The following is a 19,966-nucleotide window of genomic DNA, read 5'->3' as shown; positions in this document are numbered from 1 at the left end:
TCTGGTTTCTTGGTTTCTTCAGGTGTGTCCCAGGATAAATGCACCTCTTCCCCATTCATTGGAGAGACTCTCTTGTACTTAGTTTACTTTATTTAATAAATAAATATATTTTGTTGTTATTCCTTGTCTCCATGTTGTCTCCCTTTTTTTAACGAACTTCGAGCCGGTTCGTGACAGATGTGTCTGATACTTGAACTCTGAAGCATTTATTTGACCTACAATCTGAGGTGCAGCCAACTAATGAACTTATCCTCTGCAGCAGAGGTAACTCTGGGTCTTTCTTTCCTGTGGCGGTCCTCATGAGAGACAGTTTCATCATAGTGCTTGATGATTTTTGCGACTGCACTTGAAGAAACTTTCAAAGTTCTTGACATTTTCCGGATAGACTGACCTTCATGTCTTAACCTTTTGAGTGTAGGGAGTAGTATTTTCGTTTTTGGCTAAAAAACGTACACATTTGAAACTGCCTATTTCTCAGCCCCAGAAACTAGAATATGCATATAATTGTCATATTAGGATAGAAAACACTAAAGTTTCCAAAAGTGTAAAAACATTGTCTGTGAGTATAACAGAACTGATATTGCAGGCGAAAACCTGAGGAAAATCCAATCCGGAAGTGCCTCTTATTTTGAAACCTCTCTGTTCCTATGCATGCCTATCCTCCATTTAAAGGGATATCAACCAGGTTCCTTTTTCTATGGCTTCCCTAAGGTGTCAACAGTCTTTAGACATAGTTTAAGGATTTTATTTTGAAAAATGAGCGTGAAAGATCACATTGTGTAAGTGGATAGGTGGGGGCTCTCAGAGTGAGTTTTGCGCTACAGAGTAAAGCGGCCATTGTTTCTCCCGGTGTATTTGACAAAACCTACACACCCGTTTGATATATTATTGAATATATATTTTAAAAACAGCCTGAGGATTGATTATAAAAAACGTTTGACGTTTCTGTGGACATTATGGATATTATTTGGAATATACGTCTGCGTTGTCGTGGCCGCTCTTTCCTGTGGATTTCTGAACGCGACAAACAAACGGAGGTATTTTGGGTATAAAAATACTCTTTATGGAACAAAATTAACATTTGTTGTTTAATTGGGAGTCTCGTGAGTGAAAATATCTGAAGATCATCAAAGGTAAATTATTAATTTGATTGCTTTTCTGATTTTTGTGACCTAGCTACTTAATGCTTAGTGTATATAATGTTATGTTATGCTATCGATAAACTTACAAACGCTTGGATTGCTTTCGCTGTAAAGCATCATTTCCAAATCTGAGACGACAGGTGGATTAACAAAAGGCTAAACTGTGTTTTGCAATATTGCACTTGTGATTTCATGAATATGAATATTTTTTAGTAATATTATTTGACTGTTGCGCTATGCTATTCAGCGGTTGCTGATGAAAATGAGCCCGCTAAAGGGATGGATAGCGTCAAGAAGTTAATGGAATGATAGACTGTTGTTTCTCTTTGATTATTTGAGCTGTTCTTGCCATAATATGGACTTGGTCTTTTACCAAACAGGGCTATGTTCTGTATACCACCCCTACCATGTCACAACACAAGTGAACTTCTAACAAGGCACACCTGTTAATTGAAATAAATGCATTCCGGGTGACTACCTCATGAAGCTAGTTGAGAGAATGGCAAGAGTGTGCAAAGCTGTCATCAAGGCAAAGGTTGGCTATTTTGAAGAATAGAAAATCTAAAATATATTTTTATTTGTTTAATTAAGACTTTTTTTGAGTTACTACATGATTCTATATGCGTTATTTTATAGTTGAGGTCTTCACTAATTATTCTACAATGTAGAAAATCTCTGGAATGAGTAGGCGTGTCCAAACTTTTGACTGCTACTGTAATTATGCACTATAGTTGTATTTGTATTTTTTTTCCATGCCAGGTGAGTTCAACCAATGACGTCATCGGTTGATTGAGCCTGCCGTCTGATCTGAAAATGTATGGAGTCATTGTTTTGTGGCAATTATTGTGGCCTTTGTGTTTCACCGATCACGCTAGCAGCGAGTTGATATGGTTGTCCTTGTTCAATAAAGTCGTTGCACTTTCTCAACAACCTATCTGCCAGGACACTGCAGGTTATCAAGGTTGACAGATTTTCTCTGGCTTTGTAAAGCCTACAGCTGACGGGAGCCATACTTCCTTGTCCAACTGTGTCCCCACCCTCGAAGGCGTCCTGAAATTGCTATGAATTCTGGATATTGTGGTTTGCTTACAACCAGGAAAATGTAGATGGCTCATTTCTACCTGTGAGATGCAGAAACGCTTGTATGTGTGAGGAAATGATTGATTTTTATGGCACATTATATGTTAACATATTCATGGTCATTTACAGTGAAAGAGCAGAGGTGAAATTTCCTTTTAAGTGTATTTTGCACATCAAGTCTAATGCACTTCCTCAACTGACGCGCATGGGGGGTGGGGGCTCACGGCAGCATCTGTGCCGCCGGAGAGTGTGGAAATGTATTGTTTCCTAATGTTCTGCTTTGGTGAGCTAATCTTCGAGACCACCGGAATTCTAGGCTCTGGTCGGTCATTAAATCACAGTGCAGCCACTGATAGTCTCTGCTCTGCTCCACACTACCCCTTGAGACCGCATTCAATTTGGGCATCCTCACCAAGATGCAGGGAAAGAGAGCCGGGCAAAATAAATCATGTATAATCGGCCTCTGCAGAGAAGCAGACCCTGCTTCCTCACACAAACACCTTCCCATATGCCATTGTCGTAAAAGTGTAACAGAGCCTAGCTAGAGGAAAAAAAATAGGAGGCATGTTGTGTGGTAAAGGGTCAATCAGCAGTTGAAACAATAAGAAAGTGTCATCCCCGCACCGGTTTTGGTAAATGCTGAAGGATAGGGTTTGAGAAATGTACCCACTCATGTTGAGGCTATATATTGTTTGTTTACATTTACTTTGTTTATAACATTGGAGTAAAACAAGCTTATATTTTGGGTTTGAATGGAGTACAACAGTTGAACTAAGCTCATGAGGCATTTCCAAGTTATTTTCTTCAAGAATCAACGTGTACATATCGTTCATTTAAAAATCCAAAAATGTTTGTAGCAACTGCAGATTGCCCATTTAACTTATATAGGCCTAAAGCATGAAAGTGGGAGGCCGTTTCTTCTCTTGCTAGAAAAAAAGCTGTGTGCCGACCCGGTAGTGACGAACCTACCGATTCTTCATGTAGAATCGCAATGCTCGTCAGTTGCCAACAACTTGACTTGAGCAAATCAAAGATCACGGACCCCCAAGTGGGGGAGCCAACAAAAAATATAGAGAAATTCTCTGTACATCCACAGATGAGCCTGTCACACTTCATATGCAATGTATGCTATCGGATGGTATCTAAGCTAAGTGCACAGATGGAATGCATAGAGCACCAATATTTCCTCCAACCACTGTAACTAGTATTGACATAATTAAACCACAATGGACTAGCTTTCCATGAAACAGCTGCCTGTGGTTTGTGCAGTGTCCTTAGCTAGCTAGTTAGCATATTCACTAGCTAGCACAACATAGCTAACTTTAGCTAGCTAGCTAATCACTTGGCTATGAGCTGGCACTGGCCGTATGGTTAGTGAATTATATATCTTTGTCATCTTGCTAGGAAGTAATCTAGCTAGTATCAACAAGGGCTTTCTACAAAATATCAACATTAGCTCAGATAGCTTGGAATCTAGACCATAAGCAACACACACAGATATGCATTGCCAATCAACGCTACTGCTACCTTCTGGTTTGGAGTATTTTAACAAGGCTGAGTGGCTGACAACTTCCAAGGTCTTTGCTGTGTGAACACATAAGATTGACTGCCGGCACCGTTCAGAGGTGGTCAGTACTGTCACCAGGCAAACATTTGACAAACCTACCGGTGTGTCTGAGCTTTAACTGGCAAGACTGCTTCCCTGGTCTTAGTTTGTTTCTGATTTGCAGTATTTTGAACATCCAAGTCAGGAAATGAGTCTTCAACTGAAGTAAGAAATGCAAAGTTATCTGTCCATGCAGCTCTCAGTTAAAACGAGAAAGTTCCTAAACTCTTTGGGTAAAAACAGAGAGCTGACAGTCCTAAGTGGCAAAAACAACAATTACTTGCAGAGTCATGAGGGAGTATAATGCCTTGAATGGGCTTATTTTTTCTTGGTCTCTGAAACCACAGCACAGACATGTGAAGACTTGACACATTGGCAACGCTGCCTTCCACCGTGTCCTTCTCTCCATTGTTGCGATCCTGTCTTCTGTGAAGTGAAAGTAATGTTGGGCCCTGCAGCACTTCTTTGCAAATAAGAGATTGCAATATGTCCACTAGCATCAGCATCACAAAGCGAGATGCGCGGTGGTGGTCCCCCACCCCTTAGCCTGGGCTCCTACCCCGCCCCCTTTCCACCACCAGCCCTGGGGCATCGCCTAGATTTATCTGAATCTCCCAGTATATCTCTCTCTCACTATGCTGGCCCAACAACTCCCAACCACCCACTGCTGAGAAAATACTAGGCTACATAATTATAGAAAATACTGGGAGCAGATGGTATTCTATTTTATCCACTCCTTACTTTCATTTGTTCCACTAACTTGTTAATGGATAAAGCATTTTTTTTTTTGCAGTGCAGTAGGCTCTAGGCAGCATGTATTTTTTCTGCAGTCTAAATATTAGCTCCACTAACCTAACTCTCGGTAAGAAAGTGATCTAACAGAAGGGATGGGCAACCAACCAGGGCTGGGATTAAAATCCTGGGCTCTGACTTGAAGAGAATGACTCACAGCCGTCTGACAAAACATATTTCCATCAGGCGGCTTTTGAGTTACCAGCTACGTCTTCAGACTGTCAAAGAAAGTGCCGGCCCTAACACCTGCATACTGCTTTCAATATTCCCTCTAAGCTGTGTGCAGTCGCGCAGCTCCCCTCGGATTGCCATGCAGAAGAAATATGAGCCTGCACAGAGAAGCACTAGATTGAACTTTACTCAACTTTCTAGAGATTTCCCTTTCAGTTAACACAAATCAACATTTCACACTACTATTGGAATTGTGATTGAATGAACACAATATTAGCCACTTTCAAAACTATGCAAGACATAGTATGCAAAACTAACTTTGCAAAATATTATTTCTACCAGCATGTCAAATGTGCAACCAGAGAAAAAAACTATTCTAATAATATATATATTAAAAACTCTGCACAGACCTGTGCGTCATTAACCAAGCAGAGCTGCAATAGGCCTATATGCAAATAGCCATTGCCATATATGGATCTGTGCCATTTGTTTAGTTAGACTACAGTATGACTGGTCGCGATTAAAAGAAAGGGGGATACCTAGTCAGTTGTACAACTGAATGCATCTTCCGCATTTAACCTGAATGATAGAACAGGTACTTCCATGTTAAAATGTTATGGGATGCATTTTCTCCATTGTTTTTGATGGTAGGCCACTCTGGTAAGCCTTCATGATCAAAATGCCCAAGTAGCCTACTTGACCACTTAAAACTGCAATTTAAAGCGGGTACAGCCTCACTGTTCACAGTAAACGAGAACTACAAGTTTGTGCTCAGCAGACATTACATTTTTTGAGGGAACATTGATTGCATTTATAGGTGTGGCCCGCCTAGCCGGTCATTCTTCAACATTACAGTAATCTTTTATAAATGTACTTGTTCGCTCTAGAGCTGCTGGGGCTGGTGATAGGGGAGCTGATGTGTGCCTGTCAAAGTGGCAGCAAGGTGTTAGGCAAGCCCTCCACAGCTCCTCATTTACACCCCAGTGAGAGACTGAATCGATCTACGATGAGTCTCCAAGGCAATTAAACCCACAGGAAAATCAGGTGCCCAACCCAACGTTGGGGAAGGGTAGTGAGAGAGCAGACTGGATTATTATGATTTTTTATTAAAACTCAAGAAACAGTAGAATCACTACGAGGTTTAGCGGCACCCTGAGAACCTAAACAGAGGAAGGGGAATAGGAAACTACAACTAAAATAACAACGTAGGAGTTGAGAGTGAACAGATGGGACCGCTGTGACGGCCATGTTGCGTCACAGGCCATCGCCATAACATTCCATCAGGAGAGTGAAAGGCCACATGAGGAGGCATCTCTAGAAAGAGGGCACCCACCAAACTGTATGCCCAGTAATTCCATCTGACTCAACACCTATTCCAGGCACAATAAGGGTATCCAGTCATAATATCTAGGCTACCTTGCTAAAGCGTTGCATAGCTTAGAACAGACCTTGATTTACATGAAATCGGTTGCTCAACAAGGTTTTCTGTTTCAGATGTTCTGGCCTGTAGTGTTTAAGTGTGTGCTAATAGTAGTGACGAAAATAATAATCTATACAGTTATATACCGTGATGTTATTTTAGACAATATTATAGCGATACTTTGACTTCAAGACAAAAGATGAAAGCATTTTTTCTAGGCAGTGTTACCTACTGCTAGTCGGCTGTACCTGCGACAAAACGCTGGTATTTTTCATCATAAAGCTTGTTCATCTTCTTTAAAAAAAATAGTTAGCCAACATGTTTCCAGCACTTATTTCCATGACTGATCAAAACTCATTATAATGTCTCTCTTTCAATGCTGATACCGATTATTGGAGGACCAAAAAAGCCGATACCGATTAATCGGACAATGTTTTATTTTATTTGTAATAATGACAATTACAACAATACTGAATGAACACTTATTTTAACTTAATAATAATAATAATATATCCCATTTAGCAGACGCTTTTGTCCAAAGCGACTTACAAGTCGGCTGGGGCCACTACTTTTACATATGGGTGGCCCTAGCGGGAATCGAACCCACGACGCTTGGCGTTGCAAGCGCCATGCTCTACCGACTGAGCCACACAGTACATCGATAAAATCAATTTTGCCTCAAGTAAATAATGAAACATGTTCAATTTGGTTTAAATAATGCAAAAACAAAGTGTTGGAGAAGAAAGTAAAAGTGCAATATGTACTATGTAAGAAAGCTAACGTTTCAGTTCCTTGCTCAGAACATGAGCACATATGAAAGCTGGTGGTTCCTTTTAACATGAGTCTTCAATATTCCCAGGTAAGAAGTTTTAGGTTGTAGTTATTATAGGAATTATAGGACTATTTCCCTCTATACCATTTGCATTTCATTAACCTTTGACTATTGGTTGTTCTTATAGGCACTTTAGTATTGCCAGTATAGCTTCCGTCCCTCTCCTTGCTCCTCCCTGGGCTCGAACCAGCAACACAATGACAATTAGCGCGCGCTAACTAGCCAGCAATTTCACTTCGGTTACACGAGCCTCATCTCGGGACTTGATAGGCTTGAAGTCATAAACAGCGCAATGCTTGACGCACAACGAAGAGCTGCTGGCAAAACGCACGAAAGTTCTGTTTGAATGAATATTTACGCGCCTGCTTCTGCCTATCACCGCTCAGTCAGATACTTAGATACTTGCATGCTCAGTCAGATTATATGCAACGCAGGACACGTTAGATAATATCTAGTAATATCATCAACTATGTGTAGTTAACTAGTGATGGATTGTTTTTTAAAAGATAAGTTTAATGCTAGCTAGCAACTTACCTTGGCATACTGCATTCGCGTATCAGGCAGTCTCCTTGTGGAGTGCAACGAGAGAGAGGCAGGTCATTATTGCGTTGGACTAGTTAACTGTAAGTTTGCAAGATTGGATCACCTGAGCTGACAAGGTGAAAAACTGTCGTTCTGCCCCTGAAAGAGGCAGGTAACCCACTGTTTCTAGGCCGTCATTGAAAATAAGAATGTGTCATCTGACTTGCACTAGTTAAATAAAGGTATAAAAAAAGATTTAAAAAAAAATATATACAGATTTCCGATTGTTATGAAAACTTGAAATTGGCCCTAATTAAATCGGCCATTCCGATTAAATCGGTCGACCTCCAGTCATAATATCAGATTGTGAGGTCCCTGGCAATTCCAAGCTCTAGCTAATAATACCAGTGAAATATTGATTCAATATTGACATTTCCCCCTCCATGGAGTCGTCACAGCTCATCACGAGACCTCCCTTTTTACTTTGACCCCTGCATGCGCAGTTCACACCTGCTAAAAGAGCTTACTCTGTATAAACACGGACCAGTGGAGTGCACCACAGGCTGGGAGTAATGTACACATTCATGTTTTGCTGTCATCTAGTAGGCTAACACGCAGTTCAAAAACAAACCTGGCGGAGCGAACCTTAGTCAGACCCCAACTCACAGGGTGATTGTGTGTCCTAGGCTTTCAACAGCCAGGTAGAACAGACCACTCCAGCCTCCCTTACACTGACAGACAAGCAGACCTATGGGAGAGGGCCGGGAGGTAGTGTGATCCCACCAGGCTTTGAATTTCCCAGCCATGGCTGTCGATGCTCCCTTGTGTGGCTGTAATGGCCCCTAAAAAGTGGCCCTTGTGCCCTTAAGTTAAATATATAATAATTATTCTCCCGGCTGCCAATAGCCGTGCTTCGAAGCAACTCACATGGGTCTCTCATAGGGATATGCAGCTAGCTCTCCTTTAAAAAATTAAAAAATAAAAATCGATACGCATCTAGATACATGGGCTTCGATATGATACATGATACATTTTAGTTTGAACCGATTCTGTGCGATTCGGGGAACTAATTGATGTGATTAAATAAGATTCAATGCAAAAAAAAACATTTTGCATGAACACATTCATTTTCCAATTAAAAATGAATATCTGCTGCTAATGGGAACTCAGGAGCTGGGCCCCTCTGAGCTGGATCTGTCTGAGAGCACATCACTGAGCTGAGTGGCTCTTTGTTAGTGTGTGTGTGTCTGTTAGGGCTGGGCTATATATCCAATTATATCCCATGTATGTTTTTGTGTGATATTCAAAGTGTCTTTATCGCAAGAATCAAGGATATTTCTTCTATTTTTAATGAGCGTTTTATGTCCACTTTTTCTCATGCCTTTTTAATCTCGTCTCCTTCGCTTCTTCTGTGCTGTATGCACCTCCCATTTAAGCCAGGGATCTGTATATAATGACGAGATTCTCTCTTTTCCACCCAAACAATGGGAGTCATTGTCCAAAAGGCAGGCGACAAGGTTAGGTCCAAAATAAGCCAATAGAAACACACTGGGCTTATTTTGGACTGATTTTGGGAAGTGTAACTTCTTGCCTCGCCCTTTTCCTCTCTGTTTATACACACACACCAAGCCCCTCCCCTACCACTAACAACAAAGATGAGAGCTCACTTCTTCCTCTCTGACAACTCACCATTTGCATTTGAGTTTAAGTCCAACAGTATCCATCATATGGACACAATATTACAGTAAAATAATGTCTCAGAGGTGAAGTTACCCTTTTTATGTTTAAAGTATCAATTAATATTGATATGGGGAAATTCATGCTCACTTTGGTACCACGTAACACTAGCAGCATTTTAGCCAAAGGCTGTAATACTAGCTGTTTGGTCTGTGATTTATAAATGTACAATAAGCATAAAATACAATTATATAAGGAATTGGCAACTCCTCATTCTGAGAAATAAGGTAGGCCACTTGACTTCAACATCTGAACAAAGTGGACAGGCTAGCATGCTGTTCAAACAGCTGGAGATGGACAGAAGGGTGTGTTCTTAGCAACTCAAATGTTCTGCCTTGTTAGCTAGCAAATAGATCCAAGTTGGCAAAACTTGAAATATAAAGATTATCTGGTTACTCACTAGTACGTGGGCTTGTGCTTGTTTTATGATAGCTATGTTAATTAATTAAAACTATCCATCCCGGATCCGGGAGAATTGTCATCAACTACACTAAATAGCATAGCGCAACAGTTATAAAATATTACTAGAAAATATTCATATATTCATGAAATCACAAGTGAAATATAGTGAAAGACAGCCTTTTGTTAATCACCATGTCACCTCAGATTTTGAAATTATGCTTTATAGCCAAAGCAAGACAGGCGTTTGTGTAAGTTTATCGATAGCCTAGCATAGCATTATGTTCAGCTAGCACCGTTTACCTTTGATGATCTTCGGATGTTTTTACTGACGAGACTCCCAGTTAGACAGCAAATGTTCCTTTTGTTCCAGAAAGATTATTTTTATACCCAAAATACCTCCGTTTGTTTGTCACGTAATGTTCAGAAATCCACCGGAAATTGCGGTCACGACAACGCCGAAAAGAAAATTATATCAATAATATCGACAGAAACATGGCAAACGTTTTTTATAATCAATCCTCAAGGTGTTTTTCAAATATCTATTCGATAATATATCAACCGGGACAATTGGCTTTTCAGTAGGAGCGAGAGGAAAAATGACTACCTCTGTCATTTACGCAAGAATCACTCAGAGAGCCCTCAGCTGGCCACTTACGCAATGTAGTCATTTACGCTCATTCTTCAACATACAGGTGTGAAACTATGTCAAAATGCTGTTGACACCGTAGGGAATACGTAGAAAAAGCAATCTGGTTAATTTAATCACCATAATTTGCAAATAAATTCATTAAAAAATCCTGCAATGTGATTTTCTGGATTTATTTTTCTCATTTTGTCTGTCATAGTTGAAGTGTACCTATGATGAAAATTAGAGGCCTCATCTTTTTAAGTGGGAGAACTTGCACAATTGGTGGCTGACTAAATACTTTTTTGCCCCACTGTATATATGAGCCCAAGCCCGAAAAAAAAACTGAATTAAAATAATGATTGGATTGTAATTTTATTTATTTTATTTCACCTTTATTTAACCAGGTAGACAAGTTGAGAACAAGTTCTCATTTACAACTTTGACCTGGCCAAGATAAAACAAAGCAGTTCGACATATAAACAACACAGAGTTACACATGGAGTAAAACAAACATACAGTCAATAATACAGTAGCAAAATATGTCTATATACAATGTGAGCAAATCAGGTGATAAGGGAGGTAAAGGCAATAAATAGACCATGGTGGCGAAGTAAATACAATATAGCAATTAAAACACTTGAATGGTAGATTTCACAGCAGATGAGTGTGCAAAGTAGAAATACTGGGGTGCAGAGCAAAATAAATAAATATAGTGGGGGAAGAGGTAACTGTTTGGGCTATGTACAGGTGCAGTGATCTGTGCGCTGCTCCGACAGCTGGTGCTTAAAGCTAGTGAGGGAGAAAAGTTTCCAGTTTCAGAGATTTTTTGTAGTTCATTCCGGTCATTGGCAGCAGAGAACTGGAAGGAGAGGCGGCCAAAGCAGGAATTGGCTTTGGGGGTGAAAAGGGAGGTATACCTGCTGGAACGCGTGCTACGGGTGGGTGCAGCTATGGTGACCAGCTAGCAAAGATAATTGGAGATCATTATGGATTGGAGATGTTTTATGTGAGTCTGGAAAGAGAGTTTACAGACTAACCAGACACCAAGGTATTTGTAGTTGTCCACATATTCTAAGTCAGAACTGTCCAAAGTAGTGATGCTGGACAGGCGGGCAGGTGCAGGCAGCGATCAGTTGAAGAGCATGCATTTAGTTTTACTTGTATTTAAGAGCAATTGGAGGCCACGGAAGGAGAGTTGTATGGCATTGAAGCTCGTCTGGAGGGTTGTTAACACAGTGTCCAAAGAAGGGCCAGAAGTTTATAGAATGGTGTCATATGCATAGAGGTGGATCAGAGACTCCCCAGCAGCAAGAGCGACATCATTGATATATACAGAGAAGAGAGTCGGCCCAAGAATTGAACCCTGCGGCACCCCCATAGAGACTGCCAGAGGCCCGGACAACAGGCACTCAGATTTGACACACTGAACTCGGTCGGAGAAGTAGTTGGTGAACCAGGCGAGGCAATCATTTGAGAAACAAAGGCTGTTGAGTATGAGGATGTGGTGATTGACAGTCAAAAGCCTTGGCCAGGTCAATGAATATGGCTGCACAGTATTGTTTCTTATTGATGGCAGTTAAGATATCGTTTAGAACCTTGAGCGTGGCTGAGGTGCACCCATGACCAGCTCTGAAACCAGATTGGGTACGGTGGAGAGGGTACGGTGGGATTCGAAATGGTCGGTGATCTGTTTGTTAACTTGGCTTTCGAAGACCTTAGAAAAGGGAGGGAAGGATAGATATAGGTCTGGAGCAGTTTGGGTCAAGAGTGCCCCCCCATTTGAAGAGGGGGGTGACCGCAGCTGCTTTCCAATCTTTGGGAATCTCAGACAACACGAAAGAGAGGTTGACAGGCTAGTAATAGGGTTTGCAACAATTTCGGCAGATAATTTTAGAAAGAAAGGGTGCAGATTGTCTAGCCTGGCTGATTTGTGGGGGTCCAGATTTTGCAGCTTTTTCAGAACATCAGCTGTCTGGATTTGGGAGAAGGAGAAATGTGCTGTTGACCGGGGTAGGGGTGGCCAGGTGGAAAGCATGGCCAGCCGTAGAAAAATGCTTATTGAAATTCTCAATTATAGTGGATTTATCGGTGGTGACAGTTTCCTATCCTCAGTGCAGTGGGCAGCTGGGAGGAGGTGCTCTTATTCTCTATGGACTTTACAATGTCCCAGAACTTTTTTTGCGTTTGTGTTGCAGGAAGCAAATTTCTGCTTGAAAAAGCTAGCCTTGGCTTTTCTAACTGCCTGTGTATATTATACAATAGATAGCCTACCATATTGTACACAGCAGAAAAAAATAGAAAAAAACAGACTTAAGATGTCTGGTGCATAATTGATCTAGCCTATAATTCCAAAATTAAACAAATTCTAGTAGTGTGGACAGTATTATTATGCATAATGGATGGACTGGTTACCTCATGCTTCGCTCCAAACTTTCTATCCATGAGTCTGGGAGATAATGTATAGACCTAGGCAACGCTGTTTGTTTATTGCTTGTGAAGGACTGCTTACAGAGTCTACAATGACAGTGAATTTGTCTTTGATTTTGAATAGCCTAGTAATAGGGCATTTTTTTATATTTTCATAACTAATAGTGTGACATTAACTTTAGCTACAGAATAGCTCACCACCATGCGTTCCCATCTCCTCCAGTCTTTCCTTCATTCCTTTCTCAAACTAGTAGAGAAGGGGACGGTCAACAGTTTAACGAAATAGCTTTTGTTGCAAAAACTAGTGATGCACCGATAATGACATTTTTTGTCCGATACCAATATCCAATATTTTTCTTGCCCAAAAAAAACGATACCGATATTTAACATTTTTGCGGCCTTAAGCATTCCAGTACAGTTAAATAGTTCACACACAGAGACACAGAGGTCCAAGGCACTGCATCTCAGTGCAAGAGGCCTCACTAGTCTCTGGTTCAAACCCAGGCTGTATAACATCTGGCCAAGATTGGGAGTCCCATAGGGCGGTACACAATTGGCCCAGCGCCGTCCCGGTTTGGCCGAGGTAGGCCGTCATTGTAAATAAGAATTTGTTCTTAATAGACAAAAAAAGTTATTTTGCTGGCATTTACATATGTCCCCATTACCAGTACAACATAATCAAAACCTATTTCTTTCAATTACTTATTGTGCTGTTTCGCTTTTCATTTGTTCAGTGGCTTCATTCTCAACCAGGATTTCTATGGAACGCCGTTTGGGTCTTTGCGTGTCAAAAAAGGTACTATTTAATGTGTCAAATAAGCTTGTTGACCAATCAGGACCTGAATGACGGCAGGTCACATAATTTAACGCATTCATACATTTTTACGTAGTCACTTGTATTTCATATGGCACAACGATTCATCGATACGTATGCTACATTGCTGGTAAAGTTGTACCGCGCACCTGCAGTGCTGGTCTTTAAAAAAAGCTAGCTAGCTCATCGATGCAAACAATGTTCTTCCCCAAAAACATAGTAAAATGACAACCTGTCATCATCTAAAACAACCCTAATTTATAAGACAGTTCTTATTTGATTAATGGTGGTCGGACCCATCTATGTGAAGCTAGCCACAATAGTAGACTTTGCGGTTAGCCTTCAAAATAAAAGTATGGCATAATTCTACTATTTGTATTAATTTGCATCACTATCAATGACAATTTTATTTTGAAGGAAAACCACAAATTCCACTTTTGTGCCAAATCCTTATTGTGGCTAGCAACACAACACATAACCCGGTCCGGTTGAGCCTCACTAGACAGATGAAGCTAGCTGACTGCTTAAAACGTTAGCGTTGGGCAACAGGGTTTAAGTAGCTGGCTAGCTATATATTTAATGAACAGAAGTTAAATTTCAGTAGGCGAACAAAAAGTGGCAACCTAGCTAATAGTTACTCACAAGGATTCCTAAATCATTATTTGAGAATAATGAAAATGACTGCAGTTTCTACTGGTCATTGTTTTCAGGCTGGTTCTATTTGTGCTAGCTAGGTACCAAGCTAAAGCTAGCTACCCCAGAAGTTGTGGTCGATCAAATTATGCTTTATTACCAATGCGGTATTGTAAACACATCGTTCGTGGCCGGTGTTTGCTAGTTTGCACAGCTTGACAGTGCTACTGTATCTTTTTTGACACGCAAAGACCCAAACGGAGTTCCATAGTATGTATGTCGTGAAGCTAATAGCAGTGACGCTATTACTGTGTAACTCCGGTAGGGAAACATCTGAAAAATAGCGCACATGATAGTGTGTACCGGTGCTCGACCAGTCGGCGAAAGCCAACATCACCCACAAACAGAGAACGGTTGATTGTCAAGGGCAATGGATTCCATTATCTTGGCTTTAATGGATTTCGCCTTTAAGTTGTCACGCTGGAATGTTGTTATTCTTTCAAATAACTGCTCGACGTGTTGATTGCTCGATCCACACAGCAGACATAGCGGGCTAGTTTAGGAATGCTGTGTTGCACGTATAGGGTAAAATTTTACGTGGCATCATTACGTTATATGGGTATTCACAACAGCTTTGACATCGGTTTTGCAAATCGGCGTTAAACTAGACATCGGCCGAAACATGTTGCCATTTTTAGCTAATATCGTCCGATTCCGATATGTTCACCGATATATCTTGCATCCCTCGTGAAAACATGTTACTTTGGATGCTCCCGAACAAATTTCACTTAGTTTCCCAAATTAAAAACACTGGGAAGCTGCAGGAACAGGGTAGGGGAGCCCATGGCATATGGAGTTTGGCCAGAATATCATCGGTCATGCAGTGAGAGTGCATGCTCCTCACACAGTGGTTTATGCATGGAGTGAAATAACTGGAGTAGCCTACCTGGCATGATTGAAAAACAAACACGCGGAAAAGCGGCATGTCTTTTTCCCCCCTGCCCATTTGATAACGAGACATTATAAATCTAAACAAATGTTTCAAAAGTATGTGGACAACCCTTCAAATTTGTGGATTCGTCTATTTCAGCCACACCCGTTGCTGACAGGTGTTTAAAATCAAGCACACCACCATGCAATCTCCATAGACAAACATTGGCAGTAGAACGTCCTTACTGAAGAGCTCAGTGACTTTCAACGTGGCACCATCATAGGATGCCACCTTTCCAACAAGTCAGTTGTCAAATTTCTGCCCGCTAGAGCTTCATCGGTAAAATGTAAGTGCTATTATTGTGAAGTGGAAATGTCTAGGATCAACAACGGCTCAGCCGCGAAGTGGTAGGCCACACATGCTCACAAAATGGGCCAACCGAGTGCTGTAGCGCGTAAAAATGGTCTGTCCTCTGGAGCAGTGTAAACGTGTTCTCTGGAGTGATGAATCACACTTCACCACCTGGCAGTCCAACAGAAAAATCTGGTTAAGCGGGTGCAAGGAGATCGCTACCTGACCAAATGCATAGTGCCAACTGTAAAGTCTGGTGGAGGAGAAATAATGGTCTGGGGCTGTTTTTGATTTTTCGGGCTAGGCCCTTTAATTCCAGTGAAGGGAAATCTTAACGCTACAGCATACAATGACATTCTAAATGATTCTTTGCTTCCAACTTTGTGGCAACAGCTTAGGGAAGGCCCTTTCCTAATTCTGCATGACAATGCCCCCATGCACAAAGTGAGGTCCATACAGAAATGTTTTGTCAAGATTAGTGTGGAAAAACTTGACTGGCCAACACAGAGCCTTGACCTCCCATCGAACACCTTTGGGATGAATTAGAGCACCAACTGTGAGCCAGGCCTAATCGCCCAACAGAAATGTTCCAACAATTAGGGAAAGCCTTCCCAGAAGAGTGGAGGCTGTTATTGCAGGAAACGCGGGACCAACTCCATATTAATGGTCATGATTTTGGAATGAGATGTTCGACATGCAGTCGAGCATGTCCACATACTTTTGGTCATTTAGTGTAGGTTTTGATTTGTAAGACATTCTAACTGTTTGTATCACTTACAACTGAAGTTACCAAATAACTCTACATCTAGCGTATAGGACCTGTTTCAAATGATCACTTTTATACTCAACATAGCCACTTCATATGTGCACTCCCTCCAAAATGGGAAAAATATCCTTTACATTTTATTCATTTATTTATTTTATTATTAATTTCAATGACATTCTACTTACTATAAAATCATAAAACAATGGCAAGGGACTTAAGCATATCTTGTGTGCTAAATGAACAAGCCTACAGCCTATGGAGATGCTAAAAGTGTTTATGTTAATTAAAGGTCAATTACTGTGACAATTACTCAATTGCATGACAATAACCGGCTGATAAAATGTATGGCCGCCACAGCCCTAGCTCTTATTTCTTAAATAACAAGAAATTGGTTTCAACACTAAGCCCTAGTTGTTAGTAAGTCAAATTAAAATGAAGCCTAATTTCAGCACCCATGCACTGTCCATCTCTGATTGATTGTGCCGCGGCTGCTGCTTCAATGTAATGCAAGTTGTGTAAATTACTCGAATCTGGCTTATTGTGAGGGCAACATCTCTGATAAATAGCTTAACCATGGGCAACAAAACAGTGTTTATTCAAATCAATTATAGCAGCAGCAAGCTATCAAAGTTTACCTCCAGTACTCATCTTCGTGCTCTCAAACTGAACAGGACATCAGTAATCCACTATGCGCATTGTTATGCTTCTTCAGTTGCTATGATTGTTTCCTTACTAGGCCTGCACATGTGCAAACCTGCCCAGCAAGTATAGCCTGATTCTAGCCCAATTGTCCAAATCGTACTACCACAGAGGTGCGGCCAGGTGTATGTACTAAACCGATTACTAGGTCACTACAATTTGGCCTGACTGAATCGTTAAATGTGAGGTTCTCTGATGGTTAGAGCCCGTAGAAAGCAAAATTGTCTAGTGTATTGTTGCCTTTAGACAAGCCAAAGCATAAACAAAATGCAGCTCACAGAGAGGAGAGAAGAGTGCTGCACTGCACACATGTAGTTGCATAGGTAGAATTATTTTTACTAGGCTTGACCAAGTAGAATCCTATTCATTCAAAACACCCCATAAGACTACTCATGTTGGAAACGTAATTTCTCTATTTTGGATAAGATGAATGAAACAGCTTCCAGTACAGGCTACAGGGTGAGCCTACACACGGAATATCTGGTCTGTTAATTTCCTTCTTTGCAGAAAAGTGGATTTCAGGTGCAGAGGACACAATTGCACCATTCCTTCATTTGGCTGTCAGGCCTCATCAGCTCTACTACTGTCATGATTGTGGCTGATGCTCTTAGAACAGATCAAATTCCATTTTCACTCTTGGTGGTGCAAAAACAACCTGCTCAAGACCTCTTTCTAAATTAAAATGGTTGTTTGTGCCAAAATCATGGTAAATGGTCAGAGGTCTGCGCCTACCAAAAAGGGCCATTTCAGCAGTGTGACAAATTGGAGAATTGAGTAGAGTGCTGGGTTGAGAAAATAGATTGGGGGTTATTGTACTACTTAAAAACAACATTGCAATGAAAAATAAAGCCCCACATAGGCCTGCCTTTTGATTTATAGTTTTGAAATGGGGCAACATTACTTGCCTGGGTTGATGGAATACATATTGAGTTACATTCAGTACTAATACACATTTAATACAAATTACTTACATACAGCTTGGTATATAGCTTTGGCTATACCATATGGGAGATAGAAATACATCTATAGCTGACTCCAGAAACTGTAACAATTGGCCATAACATAACATGAGAAGAATTGCCACTTGCATGCAGCCGGTAGAAAATTCCCATAGTGGCCATAACAATCCTTGCAGGCTTTCACAAGACTTGATATCAAACATAACATGTCTGATAAAGCAAAGGTGCATAAGTACAGGAGCCAAGAGGCACGCAGCCTTCAATGACATTGTGAAGTGTGTTTACATAATGCCTGGAAAAGGTTGTACTTACCTATCAGTGATACTGGACTGTGTGTCGCTCATTGGGCTTCCGTTTCTAGATTTGCTGGGATTTATATCCAATTATCATTTTCCAAAGTATGATAAGACAGACTCTTTGAATAGCCCTCCCCTAACATCCGTCTATGTTGAAGAGATGATTGAAAATGGTGATGACATCAACAACATTGAAAGCGGAATCTCCAAATAACAATGTCATGAAAACACCTTCAATTGTCGGCGATAGACTCCCAGTGAAAAATAAATGTCTGGGTATGTCCGAATACTGAATTCAATACCTCAATGTAAGAGTTTTGCAATCATGTGCAGTGAAATGGTACGTATTCAGTGAAGCCACTGACGATAATGCTTTTTTCGCTACTGTAGCAATTTCTTGAGATAAATCAGGACCTCTAATAAGCCCTAGTCTTACGTCGTGCAGCTCTCCACTTTATCGCACAAGACACCAGGTTCGGGGATGATGTTCCTATTGGCAATGATGCGTTGTTCCCTTAGAAAATATTGATACAGGCTCCACTTTAACTGTTTCCGCCCTATAGAAAATACAACCAGTTTACCTGGGCCTGATGTAGTAACAGCCAGCGTATCTTAAAAAAAATAAAAATAAATTAAGATGTTGAAAATCGAGTCAGTCCCATTTGGTGTTCCCAGCCTCCAGGTTTGCCTTTATCCGTAGACGAGCAGCCAGCCCCTCGTGACCATGAGAATTTCTAAAAACCGACAAGTCTGAGTTGAAACCCGTGTTGGGAATTAACTAGATAACCTTTAGTAATTATTGCATCAAAATAGCAAACGACGTAATATTCCTAGCTTGATCAGCTAGCTATAGCAAATGCATTGTTTTCCCCCCCAGCTAGCTATTGCACTATTTAGCTTGCTAGCCAATGTGCCCCTCTAAATTTGTTAGGAGCTTCAATTCAGATAGCTTGAACGCTAGCTAGCGGTTAGTTAACTCCAGGGAGTGGAAAATCCAACGGCTTTTCCTCCAGTAGACTCGAAACGTGTCCAATAATATACGTTTTCCATAAAAGTTAAGAGTGATAGCTGGCTAAGAAACAAAGTAAACCATTGAAATTCAGCCGAATGAATACATCAGCTAACTACTGTACCTTGCTGCCGAGTCTCGGCCAACGATGTCTAGCTAGCTATCTACTGTACCAACGGAAACGGGATCACTTTCAGTAACTAGAAAACTTCGCTTCGTATGCTCCGACAATTCTGAATGTCATTCCCAAAAAAAGAATTCACAAAAACAAGCGTAGCAAAAATTATAAAACGTGTCCCGGCGAATATATATGAAGTCCTCACGACCTAAGGAACCGTTTCAAATGTTTATTGTAGATCTCCTTCGTGTTGCAAACATCCACAGAACTTAACGGAGCGCAGTTTTCGTTGACTCCATGTTTCCAGAATTCAGACAATTTGAGTTGTTTCTCTGCAGAATTCCCTTGGACGTCTATGCTAACAAGGATAGCTAGCTAACACAATAATTATCTAATTTACAAAAAAATAAACACTGAGCCGGTTATCACTTTAGAATAATGTGATTATTATAATGTGTTTCCAGATGTGTTATTGAGGAGAAAAATACACGACTTTCTACAATTTCACTAAATATCAGGATAACTACGCCCTGGCCAACAGCTCCCAATTTGCGTCTGTCTACTTCCGCCGAAAAAAAACATGCCAGACTATTATAAATAATAACAATAATAATAGTAATACATTTGCCTT

The 19,966-nt window shown here is 40.7% G+C and overlaps 1 protein-coding gene across 3 annotated transcripts in view; it reads right to left on the bottom strand.

Moving 5' to 3' along the window:
- Nucleotides 1-19,889, bottom strand: part of LOC135552532 (rho guanine nucleotide exchange factor 12-like) — a 74,782-nt gene extending 54,893 nt beyond the window's left edge. For all 3 annotated transcript variants that reach the window (XM_064984209.1, XM_064984211.1, XM_064984210.1), the window contains exon 1: nt 18,225-19,889. In XM_064984209.1, the coding sequence (XP_064840281.1) occupies nt 18,225-18,256 (32 nt within the window). In that variant the 5' untranslated portion in view covers nt 18,257-19,889. The remainder of the gene's footprint in view (nt 1-18,224) is intronic.
- Between the last annotated feature and the right edge of the window lie 77 nt (nt 19,890-19,966).

This window comes from Oncorhynchus masou, chromosome 13 (genome assembly GCF_036934945.1).
Source record: "Oncorhynchus masou masou isolate Uvic2021 chromosome 13, UVic_Omas_1.1, whole genome shotgun sequence".
Classification (NCBI taxonomy): domain Eukaryota; kingdom Metazoa; phylum Chordata; class Actinopteri; order Salmoniformes; family Salmonidae; genus Oncorhynchus; species Oncorhynchus masou.
This window is presented reverse-complemented; position numbering and strand designations above follow the sequence as displayed.